Raw genomic sequence first — 18330 nt, 5'->3', positions numbered from 1 at the left:
TTAACTTTTATGGGATTAATGCATGCGACGTTTCATGACTAATATGAGTTTGATTGTAAGAATAAAAATGGAGTTTATTGGTTGATTTGATTGCGATGTCTATAGCGGTTACATTTAGACGGTATATAATTGTGATGGAGTTTCTATACATGGTTTTTGATTTTAGTTATTTTCCAATTTAGTTTATTAAACTGTTGTATTTAATGTTGTTTTCTTTTAGTGATTGCAAAAACAACTGGGACTCCAGATGTTAAAGGTACTACATAGATCCATTATAGATATTAAATTCCAATGTTTTTCTACAAATTTTAATGCGATTGTTTACGAAACAAAGTTATGTTTTTTATTGATTTTATATTTGCTTAAACATTTTGTATTTAAGTTATCATTAAATGTTTAATTTTTGGTGTATTTTTAGAGAAGTACTTTGTCAATGTTACCATTGTGAACGAACATCATGGACAGATTAGGGTTATAACTACTCATCCTCAGTACGGTTTATTCGACATGAATAAGAACGAACGGTTCCACATTGTATACGAGAGTGACACTTACTCAGAGTTTTACATCACAGCGTTTCACAATTTCCAGACAATCACAATAAATGGAACGGCTTCAGCTTTGATATCAAGTACAACTTCAAGTATTCCATTAATTTATTATGTTCCCGAGTTTAATAAGAGCGCGATCGTAAGTACAACAGTTATCATAGAAACCAAACCAACATCTACCACCAGCACTGAAAAGAGTAAAGCCCCAGTTGTTGGTCCTGGGGTAACAGAACCTACAAATACTACAACATTCGAAAGCACTGACGCTCCTTCCGAGAAAAATACTTCAACACCGTTTGTTACTGAAAGCACTAAAGAACCTACTGTCACCACTGGTACTCCCGTGAAAAGTACTTCAACACCGTCTGTTACAGAAAGCACCGAAGAACCGACTGTCACCACTGGTACTCTCGAGAAAAGTACTTCAACACCGTTTGTTACAGAAAGCACTAAAGTACCGACTGTCACCACTGGTACTCCCGTGAAAAGTACTTCAACACCGTTTGTTACAGAAAGCACTGAAGAATCGACTGTCACCACTGGTACTCCCGTGAAAAGTACTTCAACACCGTTTGTTACAGAAAGCACTGAAGAACCGACTGTCACTACTGGTACACCCGAGAAAAGTACTTCAACACCATTTGTTACAGAAAGCACTGAAGAACCGACTGTCACCACTGGTACTCTCGAGAAAAGTACTTCAACACCGTTTGTTACAGAAAGCACTGAAGAACCGACTGTCACCACTGGTACTCCGGTGAAAAGTACTTCAACACCGTTTGTTACAGAAAGCACTGAAGAACCGACTGTCACCACTGGTACTCCGGTGAAAAGTACTTCAACACCATTTGTTACAGAAAGCACTGAAGAACCGACTGTCACCACTGGTACTCCGGTGAAAAGTACTTCAACACCGTTTGTTACAGAAAGCACTGAAGAACCGACTGTCACCACTGGTACTCCCAAGAAAAGTACTTCAACACTTTTACATTATGTAAACGTAAAAGTTCAAAATGATTATGGTAATGATGTTGATGTACGAACGAACTCTGAAATTTTTGATGATTTTGTTGTTGAAGAAGGATCACAGTTTGAAGTGAACAGAACAAGTTTTTCCGATTTGCCTTTTATTCTTAGAGTCTTTGATCGTCGTGATGGCATTCCTGTTATTATAGATGAGAATAATTATGTTGTTATACACCCGACTGTTTCGAAGGATTATATTTACAAAATATTGGTGAAACCGGGTAGGTTTTAATCATTTACTAGTAATTTTCGTTACATATGGCTCCTTGCATAATTTTCTCGTGTTTTCTTTTTTTTTCTATCAGGCGAGAAGAAATTTTACGTTGTTTTTTTGATTGTAAATAATCACGGAGATGATATTGTTGTGTCTACCGAACTTCCTGGATCATCAGGGGAAATACCAATTAAAACTGGTACTACTTTTGTTGTCAGTGAACAACCTAGCAACGACAATCCTATTGCTGTAACAGCAATTGACTCAAAAAGCTCTAGGGAACTAAGCATTAATGGTGAAAGAAGTGTTGAAATCAAGCCTAGTTCTATGTTTGGTGCATCATTTCAAGTTTTGTTTGTTGGCACAGTAATTCCTGGTATGTATTCTTTTTTTCTTTTTTAATCTTACGTGTAATATTATATTGTTTAATTTGTTGACCATCCATACTATTGATCTAGTGATTTGAAGTTGTTGTCCTGCGAAAGTGTGGACATTTGACAATTCATTTGACAATTCAAACTAAAAAATTAAAATAGTTGCTCTTCTCTGCGTTATATGTTTTGTCACACTAAGCTATTTTAAAAGGGGATCTGCAAGTAATAGATGCAGATTAGTTGATTTGTATGTTATGTATATTTTTTTTTGTAGTTTATAAGTTTTAACTTTTTTTTAATGATTTTGAATTAATTTAAATATTTGCTCATGGCATTTTGTATTTTTGTTATTAATATAGCTCCCACATTTGCTCCTGGCACGAAGGTGTATTTCGTTTCTTTCATCATTTCGAACACATATGGTTACAACATTAACCTTAAATCTAACCTACGGAACCCTTTTAATGATCTGGTTATCATTAATGGTCAAACAGTTAGTTTAGAAGTGAAAGTGTCGAATGCAGAACCTATTATGTTCGAGGCATTTGTGCCAGAGATTGGCGAAACAATTAAAATCAACGGTGTCATAAAGTACAATCTACGTCCAAAAGAAAACTCGGGCAATTTCACCGTTTTAACCCTAGAGGAAAATCCCGGTATTTGGACTTGTCATAATTTTTTTTTATATGATTTTGATGGAAGAACGATGTTTCTTTATAGTTGATATTGTTGTCAATTTAAAAAGAAAAATTTTGTTAGTTGTGTTAGTAATTTTTTTGTTCTTTTTTTAGCATTGGTTAAACCGCAACCAACAAGTATAAAAACAACACCAGGTAAAAAGTTCATTGTTTCGGTGCAAAATCTTGCTTATCCAGAAACATCAAGACGTTTAGATACGAGTAAAACGAGTGATGTAACGAGCGATGTAAAATATTTGATTTTTGAAAGAAGTTAGCTTGATACGTCTTGATGAAAAGAATTGAATCATGTTTTTTATGTAAAATTGTGAGTTTTTTTCTAATGCTATTCATTTGGTCTGAGGGTACTTTTAACTTTTATGGGATTAATGCATGCGATGTTTCATGACTAATATGAGTTTGATTGTAAGAATAAAAATGGAGTTTATTGGTTGATTTGATTGCAATGTCTATAGCGGTTACATTTAGACGGTATATAATTGTGATGGAGTTTCTATACATGGTTTTTGATTTTAGTTATTTTCCAATTTAGTTTATTAAACTGTTGTATTTAATGTTGTTTTCTTTTAGTGATTGCAAAAACAACTGGGACTCCAGATGTTAAAGGTACTACATAGATCCATTATAGATATTAAATTCCAATGTTTTTCTACAAATTTTAATGCGATTGTTTACGAAACAAAGTTATGTTTTTTATTGATTTTATATTTGCTTAAACATTTTGTATTTAAGTTATCATTAAATGTTTAATTTTGGTGTATTTTAGAGAAGTACTTTGTCAATGTTACCATTGTGAACGAACATCATGGACAGATTAGGGTTATAACTACTCATCCTCAGTACGGTTTATTCGACATAAATAAGAACGAACGGTTCCACATTGTATACGAGAGTGACACTTACTCAGAGTTTTACATCACAGCGTTTCACAATTCCCAGACAATCACAATAAATGGAACGGCTTCAGCTTTGATATCAAGTACAACTTCAAGTATTCCATTAATTTATTATGTTCCCGAGTTTAATGAGAGCGCGATCGTAAGTACAACAGTTATCATAGAAACCAAACCAACATCTACCACCAGCACTGAAAAGAGTAAAGCCCCAGTTGTTGGTCCTGGGGTAACAGAACCTACAAATACTACAACATACGAAAGCACTGACGCTCCTTCCGAGAAAAATACTTCAACACCGTTTGTTACTGAAAGCACTAAAGAACCGACTGTCACCACTGGTACTCCCGAGAAAAGTACTTCAACACCGTTTGTTACAGAAAGCACTGAAGAACCGACTGTCACCACTGGTACTCCCGAGAAAAGTACTTCAACACAGTTTGTTACAGAAAGCACTGAAGAACCGACTGTCACCACTGGTACTCCCAAGAAAAGTACTTCAACACTTTTACATTATGTAAACGTAAAAGTTCAAAATGATTATGGTAATGATGTTGATGTACGAACGAACTCTGAAATTTTTGATGATTTTGTTGTTGAAGAAGGATCACAGTTTGAAGTGAACAGAACAAGTTTTTCCGATGTGCCCTTTATTCTTAGAGTCTTTGATCGTCGTGATGGCATTCCTGTTATTATAGATGAGAATAATTATGTTGTTATACACCCGACTGTTTCGGAGGATTATATTTACAAAATATTAGTGAAACCGGGTAGGTTGTAATCATTTACTAGTAATTTTCGTTACATATGGTTCCTTGCATAATTTTCTCGTGTTTCCTTTTTTTTCTATCAGGCGAGAAGAAATTTTACGTTGTTTTCTTGATTGTAAATAATCACGGAGATGATATTGTTGTGTCAACCGAACTTCCTGGATCATCAGGGGAAATACCAATTAAAACTGGTACTACTTTTGTTGTCAGTGAACAACCTAGCAACGACAATCCTATTGCTGTAACAGCAATTGACTCAAAAAGCTCTAGGGAACTAAGCATTAATGGTGAAAGAAGTGTTGAAATCAAGCCTAGTTCTATGTTTGGTGCATCATTTCAAGTTTTGTTTGTTGGCACAGTAATTCCTGGTATGTATTCTTTTTTCTTTTTTTATCTTACGTGTAATATTCTATTGTTTAATTTGGTGACCATCCATACTATTGATCTAATGATTTGAAATTGTTGTCCTGCGAAAGTGTGCTTTAGTATAAGACTTAAATTGTCTTCTTTCGTTTTTACTTTAATTGCTTTGTTCATTTGACAATTCAAACTAAAAAATTAAAATAGTTGCTCTTCTCTGCGTTATATGTTTTGTTACACTAAGCTATTTTAAAAGGGGATCTGCAAGTAATAGATGCAGATTAGTTAATTTGTATGTTATGTATTTTTTTTTGTAGTTTATATGTTTTAACTTTTTTTTAATGATTTTGAATTAATTTAAATATTTGTTCATGGCATTTTGTATTTTTGTTATTAATATAGCTCCCACATTTGCTCCTGGCACGAAGGTGTATTTCGTTTCTTTCATCATTTCGAACACATATGGTTACAACATTAACCTTAAATCTAACCTACGGAACCCTTTTAATGATCTGGTTATCATTAATGGTCAAACAGTTAGTTTAGAAGTGAAAGTGTCGAATGCAGAACCTATTATGTTCGAGGCATTTGTGCCAGAGATTGGCAAAACAATTAAAATCAACGATGTTATAAAGTACAATCTACGTCCAAAAGAAAACTCGAGCAATTTCACCGTTTTAACCCTAGAGGAAAATCCCGGTATTTGGACTTGTCATAATTTTTTTTTATATGATTTTGATAGAAGAACGATGTTTCTTAATAGTTGATATTGTTGTCAATTTAAAAAGAAAAATTTTGTTAGTTTTGTTAGTAATTTTTTTGTTCTTTTTTTAGCATTGGTTAAACCGCAACCAACAAGTATAAAAACAACATCAGGTAAAAAGTTCATTGTTTCGGTGGAAAATCTTGCTTATCCAGAAACATCAAGACGTTTAGATACGAGTAAAACGAGTGATGTAATGAGCGATGTAAAATATTTGATTTTTGAAAGAAGTTAGCTTGATACGACTTGATCAAAAGAATTGAATCATGTTTTTTATGTAAAATTGTGTGTTTTTTCTAATGCTATTCATTTGGTCTGAGGGTACTTTTAACTTTTATGGGATTAATGCATGCGATGTTTCATGACTAATATGAGTTTGATTGTAAGAATAAAAATGGAGTTTATTGGTTGATTTGATTGCAATGTCTATAGCGGTTACATTTAGACGGTATATAATTGTGATGGAGTTTCTATACATGGTTTTTGATTTTAGTTATTTTCCAATTTAGTTTATTAAACTGTTGTATTTAATGTTGTTTTCTTTTAGTGATTGCAAAAACAACTGGGACTCCAGATGTTAAAGGTACTACATAGATCCATTATAGATATTAAATTCCAATGTTTTTCTACAAATTTTAATGCGATTGTTTACGAAACAAAGTTATGTTTTTTATTGATTTTGTATTTGCTTAAACATTTTGTATTTAAGTTATCATTAAATGTTTAATTTTTGGTGTATTTTTAGAGAAGTACTTTGTCAATGTTACCATTGTGAACGAACATCATGGACAGATTAGGGTTATAACTACTCATCCTCAGTACGGTTTATTCGACATAAATAAGAACGAACGGTTCCACATTGTATACGAGAGTGACACTTACTCAGAGTTTTACATCACAGCGTTTCACAATTCCCAGACAATCACAATAAATGGAACGGCTTCAGCTTTGATATCAAGTACAACTTCAAGTATTCCATTAATTTATTATGTTCCCGAGTTTAATAAGAGCGCGATCGTAAGTACAACAGTTATCATAGAAACCAAACCAACATCTACCACCAGCACTGAAAAGAGTAAAGCCCCAGTTGTTGGTCCTGGGGTAACAGAACCTACAAATACTACAACATACGAAAGCACTGACGCTCCTTCCGAGAAAAATACTTCAACACCGTTTGTTACTGAAAGCACTAAAGAACCTACTGTCACCACTGGTACTCCCGAGAAAAGTACTTCAACACCGTTTGTTACAGAAAGCACTAAAGAACCGACTGTCACCACTGGTACTCCCGAGAAAAGTACTTCAACACCGTTTGTTACAGAACGCACTGAAGAACCGACTGTCACCACTGGTACTCCCAAGAAAAGTACTTCAACACTTTTACATTATGTGAACGTAAAAGTTCAAAATGATTATGGTAATGATGTTGATGTACGAACGAACTCTGAAATTTTTGATGATTTCGTTGTTGAGGAAGGATCACAGTTTGAAGTGAACAAAACAAGTTTTTCCGATGTGCCGTTTATTCTTAGAGTGTTTGATCGTCGTGATGGCATTCCTGTTATTATAGATGAGAATAATTATGTTGTTATACACCCGACTGTTTCGAAGGATTATATTTACCAAATATTAGTGAAACCGGGTAGGTTGTAATCATTTACTAGTAATTTTCGTTACATATGGTTCCTTGCATAATTTTCTCGTGTTTCCTTTTTTTTCTATCAGGCGAGAAGAAATTTTACGTTGTTTTTTTGATTGTAAATAATCATGGAGATGATATTGTTGTGTCTACCGAACTTCCTGGATCATCAGGGGAAATACCAATTAAAACTGGTACTACTTTTGTTGTCAGTGAACAACCTAGCAACGACAATCCTATTGCTGTCACAGCAATTGACTCAAAAAGCTCTAGGGAACTAAGCATTAATGGTGAAAGAAGTGTTGAAATCAAGCCTAGTTCTATGTTTGGTGCATCATTTCAAGTTTTGTTTGTTGGCACAGTAATTCCTGGTATGTATTCTTTTTTTCTTTTTTAATCTTACGTGTAATATTATATTGTTTAATTTGGTGACCATCCATACTATTGATCTAGTGATTTGAAATTGTTGTCCTGCGAAAGTGTGCTTTAGTATAAGACTTAAATTGTCTTCTTTCGTTTTTACTTTAATTGCTTTGTTCATTTGACAATTCAAACTAAAAAATTAAAATAGTTTCTCTTTTCTGCGTTATATGTTTTGTCACACTAAGCTATTTTAAAAGGGGATCTGCTAGTAATAGATGCAGATTAGTTGATTTGTATGTTATGTATTTTTTTTTTGTAGTTTATATGTTTTAACTTTTTTTTAATGATTTTGAATTAATTTAAATATTTGCTCATAGCATTTTGTATTTTTGTTATTAATATAGCTCCCACATTTGCTCCTGGCACGAAGGTGTATTTCGTTTCTTTCATCATTTCGAACACATATGGTTACAACATTAACCTTAAAACTAACCTACGGAACCCTTTCAATGATCTGGTTATCATTAATGGTCAAACTGTTCGTTTAGCAGTGAAAGTAGGAAGTGAAGAACTTGCTATGTTTGAGGCATTTGTGCAAGAGAATGGCGAAAGAATCCAACTTAATGATGTTGATAAATACTTTTTACAACCAAAAGAGAACCCGATGAACATCACTGTTTTAAGACTTGCAGAAAACCCAGGTTTGTTATTTGATTTATTACATCTTTCAACTTGATTTTAGTGCAGTAAGTTGTGTTTTTTGAGTGGAATGATTTTTTTTGACGCTTTTTTTAAAAAAATGTTTTAGCTCTTGATGGATTGATTTCAACGTTTCGACCCACCTTGAAAGTTTCTACCGCTGGTAATGTTTGTTTAATTTTATTGATAATTCATTAATGCACAAAACTTAGTCATTGCGTAAATACACTGTCACAAACTACGGTTTAGCATTTAACATAATCATCTTTCACGTTAGAGCGGTGTACTGTGTATTGTAGACATACAGCATGTCTCTTTTCACCGTCTGTTTGTGCTCAAAAGTGTTTGGTTTAAGGGTTTTGTTTGTTTAACAAATATAATGAGTGTTCAATACAAGCTTTTGCATTCGTTTTGGTTTTATTAATTTTCATGTAATGAAATACATAATGAGATGTTTTTGAATATATCTTCTAGTACAGTTTGCTGTATTCGACATCAGTTATCTTTTTAATGATTTTGTTTTTTGCTTAAATGACTAGCAAATCCTGTACTTGGCTTTGTCTTATAATTACTATTCATGTATTTTGACTTTTTCTCTTTATTTGTTGCTTAAATAACAATTTATTTTTTGAATTTTTCTGTAGCTCCTATCACTTACTTTGTGAGTTTTATTATTGAGAACTCGCATGGCAAAGATATTTTGATACAAACAGATTTACCAGTACCGTTTAAGCAATTAACTTTACCTATTGGACAAACGTATAACATAACACTCACAGTTCGTACGAATGATCTTGTAAGATTTGAGGCTTTTGAAAGAGATTCTGGTAAAAGAGTTGCGATAAATGGGGATGATGTGTTTCATTTGTTGCCACAAGAAAGTTTAGAGAGGATGTACATTTTGAGTGCTCAAGGAGAATCCCCGAGTACGTATTTCATTAATGTAATAAAAAATTTGATTTATAGCTATTATTTGTGGTTTTAATTAGTTGAAATTTTTACTGATGGTTGCCAAACATATAACTGTTAGTCAAATTACATATTTTTCTTATATTTTATTTATTAGATGTTACTGGAAAAACGAAAGGCATAATCGTTTCTTCAACAACAACTACCCATGTACCATCAACATCAGTTCCAACAGTTAGTACCGAAGCTCCTGTTGTTGTCAGTACCAAGACTTCCGTTGATGTCAGCACCAGCAAGACTCCAGTTAATGTCAGCACCAGCAAGACTCCAGTTAATGTCAGTACTACCAAGACTCCAGCTGATGTCAGTACCACCAAGACTCCAGCTAATATCAGCACCACCAAGACACCAGTTGATGTCAGCACCACCAAGACTCCAGTTAATGTCAGTACCAGCACGACACCAGTTGATGTCAGTACCACCAAGACACCAGTTGATGTCAGCACCACCAAGACTCCAGTTAATGTCAGTACCACCAAGACACCAGTTGATGTCAGTTCCACCAAGACTCCAGTTGATGTCAGTTCCACCAAGACTCCAGTTAATGTCAGTACCAAGATTCCAGTTGATGTCAGTACCAAGATTCCAGTTGATGTCAGTACCAAAGTTACATTTAATATAACTTCAGAATATATACCAACTCCGTATGTTTCAAGTTCTCAAGCACCTGTTAACAAAAGTACATTAGTTCCTGGAATATCAACTACATCTTCAGTTGTTTCAACAGAATCCACTATTAGCACACAAATAAATTATTTTGTGAACGTAAAAGTTCAAAATGATTATGGTTACGATGTTGATGTACGTACGAGCTCTGAAATTCTGGATGATTTTGTTGTTGAAGAAGGATCACAGTTTGAAGTGAACAGAACAAGTTTTTCCGATGTGCCCTTTATTCTTAGAGTCTTTGATCGTCGTGATGGCATTCCTGTTATTATAGAGGAGAATAATTATGTTGTTATATACCCGACTGTTTCGAAGGATTATATTTACAAAATATTAGTGAAACCGGGTAGGTTGTAATCATTTACTAGTAATTTCCGTGATATATGGTTCCTTGCATAATTTTCTCGTGTTTTCTTTTTTTTCTATCAGGCGAGAAGAAATTTTACGTTGTTTTCTTGATTGTAAATAATCACGGAGATGATATTGTGGTGTCTACCGAACTTCCTGGATCATCAGGGGAAATACTAATTAAAACTGGTACTACTTTTGTTGTCAGTGAACAACCTAGCAACGACAATCCTATTGCTGTAACAGCAATTGACTCAAAAAGCTCTAGGGAACTAAACATTAATGGTGAAAGAAGTGTTGAAATCAAGCCTAGTTCTATGTTTGGTGCATCATTTCAAGTTTTGTTTGTTGGCACAGTAATTCCTGGTATGTATGTACTCTTTTTTTGATATTTCCCTTGCTTTATTAACTTGGGGATATATTACTTTTGTATAGCTCCCACATTTGCTCCTGGGACGAAGGTGTATTTCGTTTCTTTCATCATTTCGAACACATATGGTTACAACATTAACCTTAAAACTAACCTACGGAAACCTTTCGATGATCTGGTTATTATCAATGGTCAAACAGTTCGTTTAACAGTGAAAGTATCAAATGAAGAACTTGCTATGCTTGAGGCATTTTTGCAAAGTAATGGCGAAAGAATTAAAATCAATGGTTTGGAAAAATACTCTTTAAAACCAAATGAATATTCAAGCAACATTACTGTTTTAAGACTCGACGAAAATAAGGGTTGGTTTCTTTTTTTAGTTCATTTTTTTAATTTTTACAACCTTTCTTAATTGTGGTTTCCATTTCTCTATTAGCTAATGAATGTGTTCGGTGTAAAATAATACTTTTAAACGCTTTCTTATTTTTAGCGGTATTTGCATCAATTTCAACATTGCAGCCAACATCAAGAACTTCTACAAAAGGTAGCATTTGTATATTTCTATACCCACATTTATGTAATATTTCTTTTACATTGGAATTTATAAAAACTTTGATTTGTTTTTAGTGATTGACAAATCTGTAACCACGAATTTAACAACTTCAGTACCAACGACGCCTGCCTCTAGTACAAAATCAGTTTTGATTAATACTACGACAAAAGAGTTTACATCGGCTTCATTAAGACCTGAAACAACTCAAGCAAAAACAACGCATATTCCAGTAGAAACAACAGCTAGTACTACAGGTTCATTTTTTTTTCTTTTTAACAACGTAATGAAATCACAAAGTTTTACAATTATGAATGCATTTGTTGTGTTTGATGTATATTTGTTTCGTTAAAGTTGGTGTTTTTATATTTGTATTTGTTGTTGTAGTATTGTTGTGTTTTTTTTTCTTTACAAATTTCAAAGACAACTTTACCTTTGACGTTTAACGCGTTATTGTGAAAAAAATGCGTTTTACTGGTCATACATTCAAATTATATTCTTTAGGAACAGGAAATTATTTTCGCGTGGACGTGGAGAATTATTTAACTCAGATCCGAAAAATATTTTTTATAGAAACTCTTTCGTATTACGTTCGAATGAAGGTTGTCAACAAATACACTGGATCCATTCGGCTTAAAACAGATCTTCCGTCACCGAATAACTATTTCAAGATTCAACCTGGCATACCTCTTACTAAATCAATTGGCTTGCCATCATTCCGAAATATTACAATCAGTGCCTTTACAGTTTTGACAAATAAAAGGATTTACATCAATGGATACTTACTCTTCCTTCTCACACCATCAATAGATCCACAGACACCTTACGTATCCCTCACTGTCACTGAAGAACCAGGTACGTTCTTAGACGATGTTTTCGCTGTCTACAAACAACGGCACGCTTAGCTATTCCGTTTGCGAACAGTCACTTCTTTGAGGAGCCAGGGTAAAAAATAACTTACTTGCGTCGAGAGAAATTTCAATTCTAAATGTGCGTAATGTTTAGGCTGCATCAAAAAATCTGGTGAACTAGTGAAGATTGGAGAGGAATATTCCGAGGATAATTGTAGCCGGTTGTGTGTTTGTAAATCTAGCGGCGCAAAATGTCGTCGGATGTGTCTCCTACAAACTTTCAATTTATTGGGTTGTACATTACCATACACTCTCAAGTTAGTTGTTATTCCTGCTGATCCTAAAAGATTTGACTGTTTCTGTCCACAAGCTATTTGCGTGCTCCCAGGTATAGAGTTTGGAATCATTGTAACTCTACCGTATTCAACAACAATACGCACTGCAAAATTTCACTGGAATTTTTTTTAAAAATATTATTTATTGACAACATGCAGCCGATTGCTTTAGATATCACAGCTTTCACGCGTAGTTATTTTTACTTCTCATTTGTAATTCGCTAATTTTTTTCTTTTTAGAAAGCAGAACGTCCACTTCCTCTACCCCAACACAAGGTATTGCTCCTCTGCATTTGTGGGTTTTTTTCACTTTTTATTACTTGATATGCGTTTATCATTACATTTCTCAGTCATCTTACTCACATGAGTTGGATCAATAAAAACTCACATTTCTATAAATTTTAATTCTAGTGACACGAAGCCAAACGGTTACAACACCTGTAGCTGGAGGTTAGTATTTGTATTTTATGTGTACTTTCATACATCCACGTCATGTTGATACATTTAGAAACTGTGATAGCTTTTTCAAAAGGCTATTCGCTTTTTTGTAAAGATTGAAGACTCGTGCGAAGAATGCATTATGAGATTTTATGAGATTTTCATCTCATCTTTTTCACACAAATTCATCAATTAAGACTCACATGAGTACAAATTTTAGTTGTAGTGACAGGAAGCCAAATGACAACAATACCCTCAACGACAGGTTAGTGCTTGTATTTCATGTTTTATTGGTGTCTTAACTTTTTCACAAAAACTGTTTTGGTTTTTGTAAAGATTAGATTTCAAGAATGCATCATGAGATTTTCAATTGATTTTACTCACATTTATTGATTGCATGATTATAATTTCATTTCTAGCAACACCACGTCAAGCAGTAACAACACCCATAGCTGGAGGTTAGTGCTTTTACGTGTAAATGTTTCCTTAACTTTTTCACGAAGGCTATTGTTATTTCATAATTAATGCAGGAATATCGTAAATATATTACTATGTAAGGAATTCTGATGTTTTTATAAACGCATAAATCATTTGCGTTTCTTATAGTATTTTGAATTCTCCAGTTAATTTTCTCCTTTTACATCCAAAATTTAACTGTAAAATATGTTTTCTATTTTTTGAAAAAAACTTTGCAATATTGTGAGAAGGTGGCAAAAATAAAAATGATTACAAGAAGTGTACACCTTACAAGAGGGTTGGGTTGGGTGGATTCTACTCAGTTGCAGGTATGTGCAGCTTTAGGTTAAAACAAGAAGTGTACACCTTACAGGGGGTTGGGTTGGGTGGATTCTACTCAGTTGCAGGTATGTGCAGCTTTAGGTTAAAAGCTTAAAATACTTAAATGTTTGCGAAACGCCTTAGAAACTTCGAGGTTATATTTTATAGAGAAATGAAATATTTGAAAAAGGTTTGAAAATTTCAACTTCATGTTTTACTGAGAGTTAGTTTGTAAGTTCAGACAAATAAAAAATATAATTGGTGAAATATAGTAATCAAATTATGTTTTTTTCTCTTACATTCTTTTTTACACCAGTTCAAATTGTTAAATGACAAATATGCTGTTTGTGTTTCATCTTAACATTGTTCATGTTGTCTATTTTACAGCATATAAATTATTATAACAATCATCATTTTACTTTAAAATGACATAAGAACAATGCTTGTGTGCAGTTTATATACTGATACATCTTTTAAATCCTGTTTCTCTCATGTAATGAAACACAATGTAAGAACCCAAGGGTTTAAAATATGGGGTACCTAATTTTTGTTTAAGTTATCGCGTAATCTTCTCATATTTTTTTAATAGCTTTGCTAAATTAATCATCAAAAAATTCAATCTGTATAGGAAAGCAGACATAACAATTTTAACGATTTTCGCCAAGAAACTGATAAAGGCCCTGCTTATGATATGGAATATAAGTATACATAGAACAGTTGTATTTAATTGAACAGATATATGGCAATGTATAAACATTGATTAAAGTTGAGTCAAATTACAAATAAAGCAAGATATCGCGACTTTTGGAATTCCTAGTTTATTGATACAATTGCTTGACAGTACATGCATTTATTTATGTCTACGTAAAAGTTAACGATAACTTATTGCATCTTTGGCCTTTTTTACGATATAATATCTCCTGACATTAATATATCAAAAATTTATTAGCTTCTATTGATAATTTTTGATTCTTGTTTAGAAGCCCCTCAAATTTTAAGAAATCAAAAAGCACGTGAAATCATTCCACCTCGTAAGAAACGTTACCAAACACTTGTTGGCTCGGAAATATCATCCCATCGAAACATTTCACTTACCATTGTGTGCCAAGCTACTGGAATACCTACGCCTGCTATAACATGGCTGCGAAATGGTGATCGTGTTTCTTCAAAGGGGAATGTGAAGATTAAAAAAGGCGGTCGTCTTCGTATTAAGTCTCTGTCTGAAAATGACGTCGGTCAATATCAATGTCGGGCCGCTAATAGCTTTGGTTATGATGCAGTCACGTCAACTATCATCATAAGAAGTAAGTATTTTCAATTTAACATTAAATAAGGTTTGCATTAGCAATTTAATGTATACTATATTTTAATATGTAAAAGTTATTGACAGGCAAACTGTCCAGCACAGTAAACTTCATTTTATCAACGAACGCTGTAAACACCTTTAATAATTTCATATTGTTCATGCGTGTGTTTTTTTTACAAAAGAAGGAAAAAAATAAAATACAAATAACTTTTGCAAAGCTCACATACTCTATTGATGATGACATGTATTATTTCTCGAAACGTTTAGCATAAATGTTTCAGTTTTTATAGAGTGTATCAATAGGTTTGTCTTTCTGTAAAATACCTGTATTTGTTTTTCAAGTAAGCAAAGTTTGATATTTATTTTTTAGCTCCAATTCAATATTTTGTTCCTGTCAATTTCTCAAACAATGTAAACAAGGATGTCATAGTAAAGACTTCAGTCCGCAAGTTTGAAGAAATTCCTATATCATCGAATGCTCAGTTGCGTTATGTGATTCGTCCAAGACGTCCTAACAATGTGGTTATATACGCCATTGAAAAAGACTCCAAGCAAAGACTACTTGTCAACGGCAAAGAAAGTGCTTCATTGGCTACAAGCACATCTCAAACTACATTTTGGCCAATACGGATTACTAAAGGTAATTGTTCATATAATGTAATTGTAAAATAAGGAAACGGGCAATTTAACCAGTTATCTGCTTAAAACGAAGTATAATCATTTGTATAGTCAATATATAAATAGTGCATGAAGAAACTGATGAGTTTTTTATTGAAAAAAAAATTTTTTTCATATATATAGGTGTAGTTCAACAGTTTTACTTGTATCTTTATGTGGAGAACAATTTAAATAACCCGATTAGACTTGTGACAACATTAGACGATCCTCAAGCTCAGAACAGGATCATTCGAGCCCTTGGCAGGATCTCTTTTCGTTTCCCTACAAACAGTAGAAACCTAGTGGAAATTAGAGCGTATGATTCCAACACTGGTCGACAAATGAAGATTAATAATAGGAACTTTGTTACCGTTCAACCTTCAACTAGTACCAGGCGTGCAACTACACTGAGTGTGTCATCTGGTGGTAAGTTTTTCATTTTTTGCCAAGTTGTTAAACCAAGTGCGACCTAAAATTAGAATGTTTTTATCAACATGAAAGTTTTTGCATGATTAGGTACTCCAAAGAGTTATTACATAATTTTAGTACTCATATTGAACATAAGAATCATTCTGTTGTTCTTGTTGTTGTAAATGACCTGAAAACATGAAAGTCGATTTTTGAAAACAAACGTTTTTTATTTAGATCAAACCTTCAATTACTATTTCAACTTACGAGCAACAAATTACTACCCAAATCCTGTGGAGTTAGTGACAACAATGAATCTTCGTGAAAACACCTTCGACATCGCTTCCCGTGCAATATTTACGTTAAAAATAAACACGACGAGTCCGAACTCTGTCTCTTTCCGTGTTTATGACAAAAAGACAGGTATTCCAGTCTTAGTCAACGGCAGATATATGGTTACCTTATCGCCTACAAGACAACTAAGCGGTGATCCTCAGCTGCTTAATATTGGAAATGGTAAGCAATAAGTGAACAAAGTATTTATCATTTTAAACTTTAATCATGGTAAACAGTGTGTGGTTTGGACCTAGTATCGTGTTGGTAATCATGTCGATTCTAACTGTTTCATTGTTTATTGCTTACTCTGACCAAAGCAATCTCGTGGGGTTTTTCATGTACCAAATATATTATATGCTTTTGTCTTGTTGTTATGAAAAAATTGAGTTTAAAAACTAATGTATTTTTTCATTATCGCCATGTTTGTATTTTTACAGTTCAACCACCAAAAAAGACATATATTTCTTATTCCATCACAAACAACTACATCAATGAAGTGACTATAAAAACAAATTCTTCAACACATCCTAAAGATATTGTACTTGAACCGGGAAAGAAGCAGACCATACAACTGTTATCTTCATCGCCTGTGGCTATAAGGGTTGTCGATGAATTATCACGTCCGCGTACAATTAACGGTCGTACAGTTTTTGTTATTTTTCCAAATGAAAACAAGCAATCCTTTATTCGACTCGGTGTTCCACTCCTAATGACAGGTAATTCCTGTTCTAAATATTTATTTCAAGAGAATTTACTCATGTGTTTAAATTCATTTATGTTTCCAATTTTTCATTGCTAGCATCAACTAACAAACAAAATTTGCGAAAGTAAACTTTTATTTCGTAACCTTTTTACGTATTCTTTTTTCATAGAACCAACGCGTCCTCAACCAAGGTATTATATTGCGTTCAGTGTAAGAAACAACCTTGCAAATGAAATTACCATACGAACAACTCTCGAGAGTCCTTATGAAGTGTTCCATGTTCGTCCTTCCGATACTTTCACAATAAACGCTGTGCACTTTGATTCCAAACCTGTTTATATACAAGCTGAACATCGTGAAACGCGCGTTGCAACCACACTCAATGGAAGACGATCTATTACTTTAATACCACAAGAATCACCTGGAGTTGCTGAACTTTATGGTGTTCCAAATAGATGTAAGTAAACAGGCTTTATTATTGTTTGAAACGACGCTTTAATTGTCAAACTTTTCGTCAATGAATTTAGCCCATGAAAAATTCAAAACTATAATCATACATTCAAGCAAATATAATTTTGAAAACGTCATCCAAACATTATTCATTGCTTTGTAGATCGTCGCGTCTACAGTTTCGTTTATACCTTTGTGAACACTGCTGGTAAAGCTATTGTGCTTCGTTCTCTACTTCCACCACCTTACAATGACATCACAGTGGAACCGAGACAGTCTTTTAGATACAACGTAACCGTTACCAATCGACGACCTATTATCATCAGTTTATATGATGCTGTTACAAATTTACCAACCTCTGTGGATGGCAGGTCAACAGTAACAGTGTTTCCAAACCAATATGTTGTACCTTACCCAGAAATAGGTATGCATTCATGTTTTTCATTTATTGTGCACCAGCTTCTCAATTTTTCGTAACTGAAATTTTCTCTCCTGTACTTTAGATTCATCGTCACAGTACCAACTTCGTTTCTCAGTCGAGAATAGATATGATAAGAAAATATATCTTCAAACAAATTTACCGAAACCCTATAATGTAATCACTTTCAATCCAAACCAAAAAATAACTGTGAATGTCAATGTCACCTCCAACAAAGATGTTGAACTTAGAGCATATGACTTCTTGCAAAATACAGAACTTTTGCAAATAAACAACAGATTCCTTATTCGGTTAACTCCTGGCCTCAATAGATTTTATACTTTAGCTGTTCCTTTTAAAGATTACAGTAAGTAAATTGGATAATTTGTTTCACATTA

At 33.5% G+C, this 18330-nt stretch overlaps 1 protein-coding gene across 1 annotated transcript in view; it reads left to right on the top strand.

Moving 5' to 3' along the window:
• Positions 1-507: 507 nt before the first annotated feature.
• LOC124446911 (mucin-17-like) overlaps positions 508-18330 on the top strand; it is a 47489-nt gene continuing 29666 nt past the window's right edge. The window contains exons 1-34 of the mRNA XM_046997795.1: positions 508-914; positions 1482-1798; positions 1883-2167; positions 2525-2821; positions 2957-2998; positions 3434-3469; positions 3630-4526; positions 4610-4894; positions 5289-5585; positions 5721-5762; positions 6197-6232; positions 6395-7291; positions 7375-7659; positions 8056-8352; positions 8460-8513; positions 8995-9276; positions 9417-10331; positions 10415-10699; positions 10769-11065; positions 11194-11247; positions 11331-11510; positions 11827-12108; positions 12680-12715; positions 12851-12889; positions 13098-13142; positions 13297-13335; positions 14635-14958; positions 15331-15600; positions 15762-16043; positions 16263-16541; positions 16799-17077; positions 17234-17521; positions 17678-17938; positions 18018-18299. Of these exons, the coding sequence (XP_046853751.1) occupies positions 508-914; positions 1482-1798; positions 1883-2167; positions 2525-2821; positions 2957-2998; positions 3434-3469; positions 3630-4526; positions 4610-4894; positions 5289-5585; positions 5721-5762; positions 6197-6232; positions 6395-7291; positions 7375-7659; positions 8056-8352; positions 8460-8513; positions 8995-9276; positions 9417-10331; positions 10415-10699; positions 10769-11065; positions 11194-11247; positions 11331-11510; positions 11827-12108; positions 12680-12715; positions 12851-12889; positions 13098-13142; positions 13297-13335; positions 14635-14958; positions 15331-15600; positions 15762-16043; positions 16263-16541; positions 16799-17077; positions 17234-17521; positions 17678-17938; positions 18018-18299 (9193 nt within the window). The remainder of the gene's footprint in view (positions 915-1481; positions 1799-1882; positions 2168-2524; positions 2822-2956; positions 2999-3433; positions 3470-3629; positions 4527-4609; positions 4895-5288; positions 5586-5720; positions 5763-6196; positions 6233-6394; positions 7292-7374; positions 7660-8055; positions 8353-8459; positions 8514-8994; positions 9277-9416; positions 10332-10414; positions 10700-10768; positions 11066-11193; positions 11248-11330; positions 11511-11826; positions 12109-12679; positions 12716-12850; positions 12890-13097; positions 13143-13296; positions 13336-14634; positions 14959-15330; positions 15601-15761; positions 16044-16262; positions 16542-16798; positions 17078-17233; positions 17522-17677; positions 17939-18017; positions 18300-18330) is intronic.

The sequence above is a fragment of the Xenia sp. Carnegie-2017 genome, unplaced genomic scaffold, assembly GCF_021976095.1.
Source record: "Xenia sp. Carnegie-2017 unplaced genomic scaffold, XeniaSp_v1 HiC_scaffold_22, whole genome shotgun sequence".
In the NCBI taxonomy this organism is placed as follows: domain Eukaryota; kingdom Metazoa; phylum Cnidaria; class Anthozoa; order Malacalcyonacea; family Xeniidae; genus Xenia; species Xenia sp. Carnegie-2017.
Note: the sequence above shows the minus strand (reverse complement) of the source record. Positions and strands in the feature narration are given on the sequence as shown.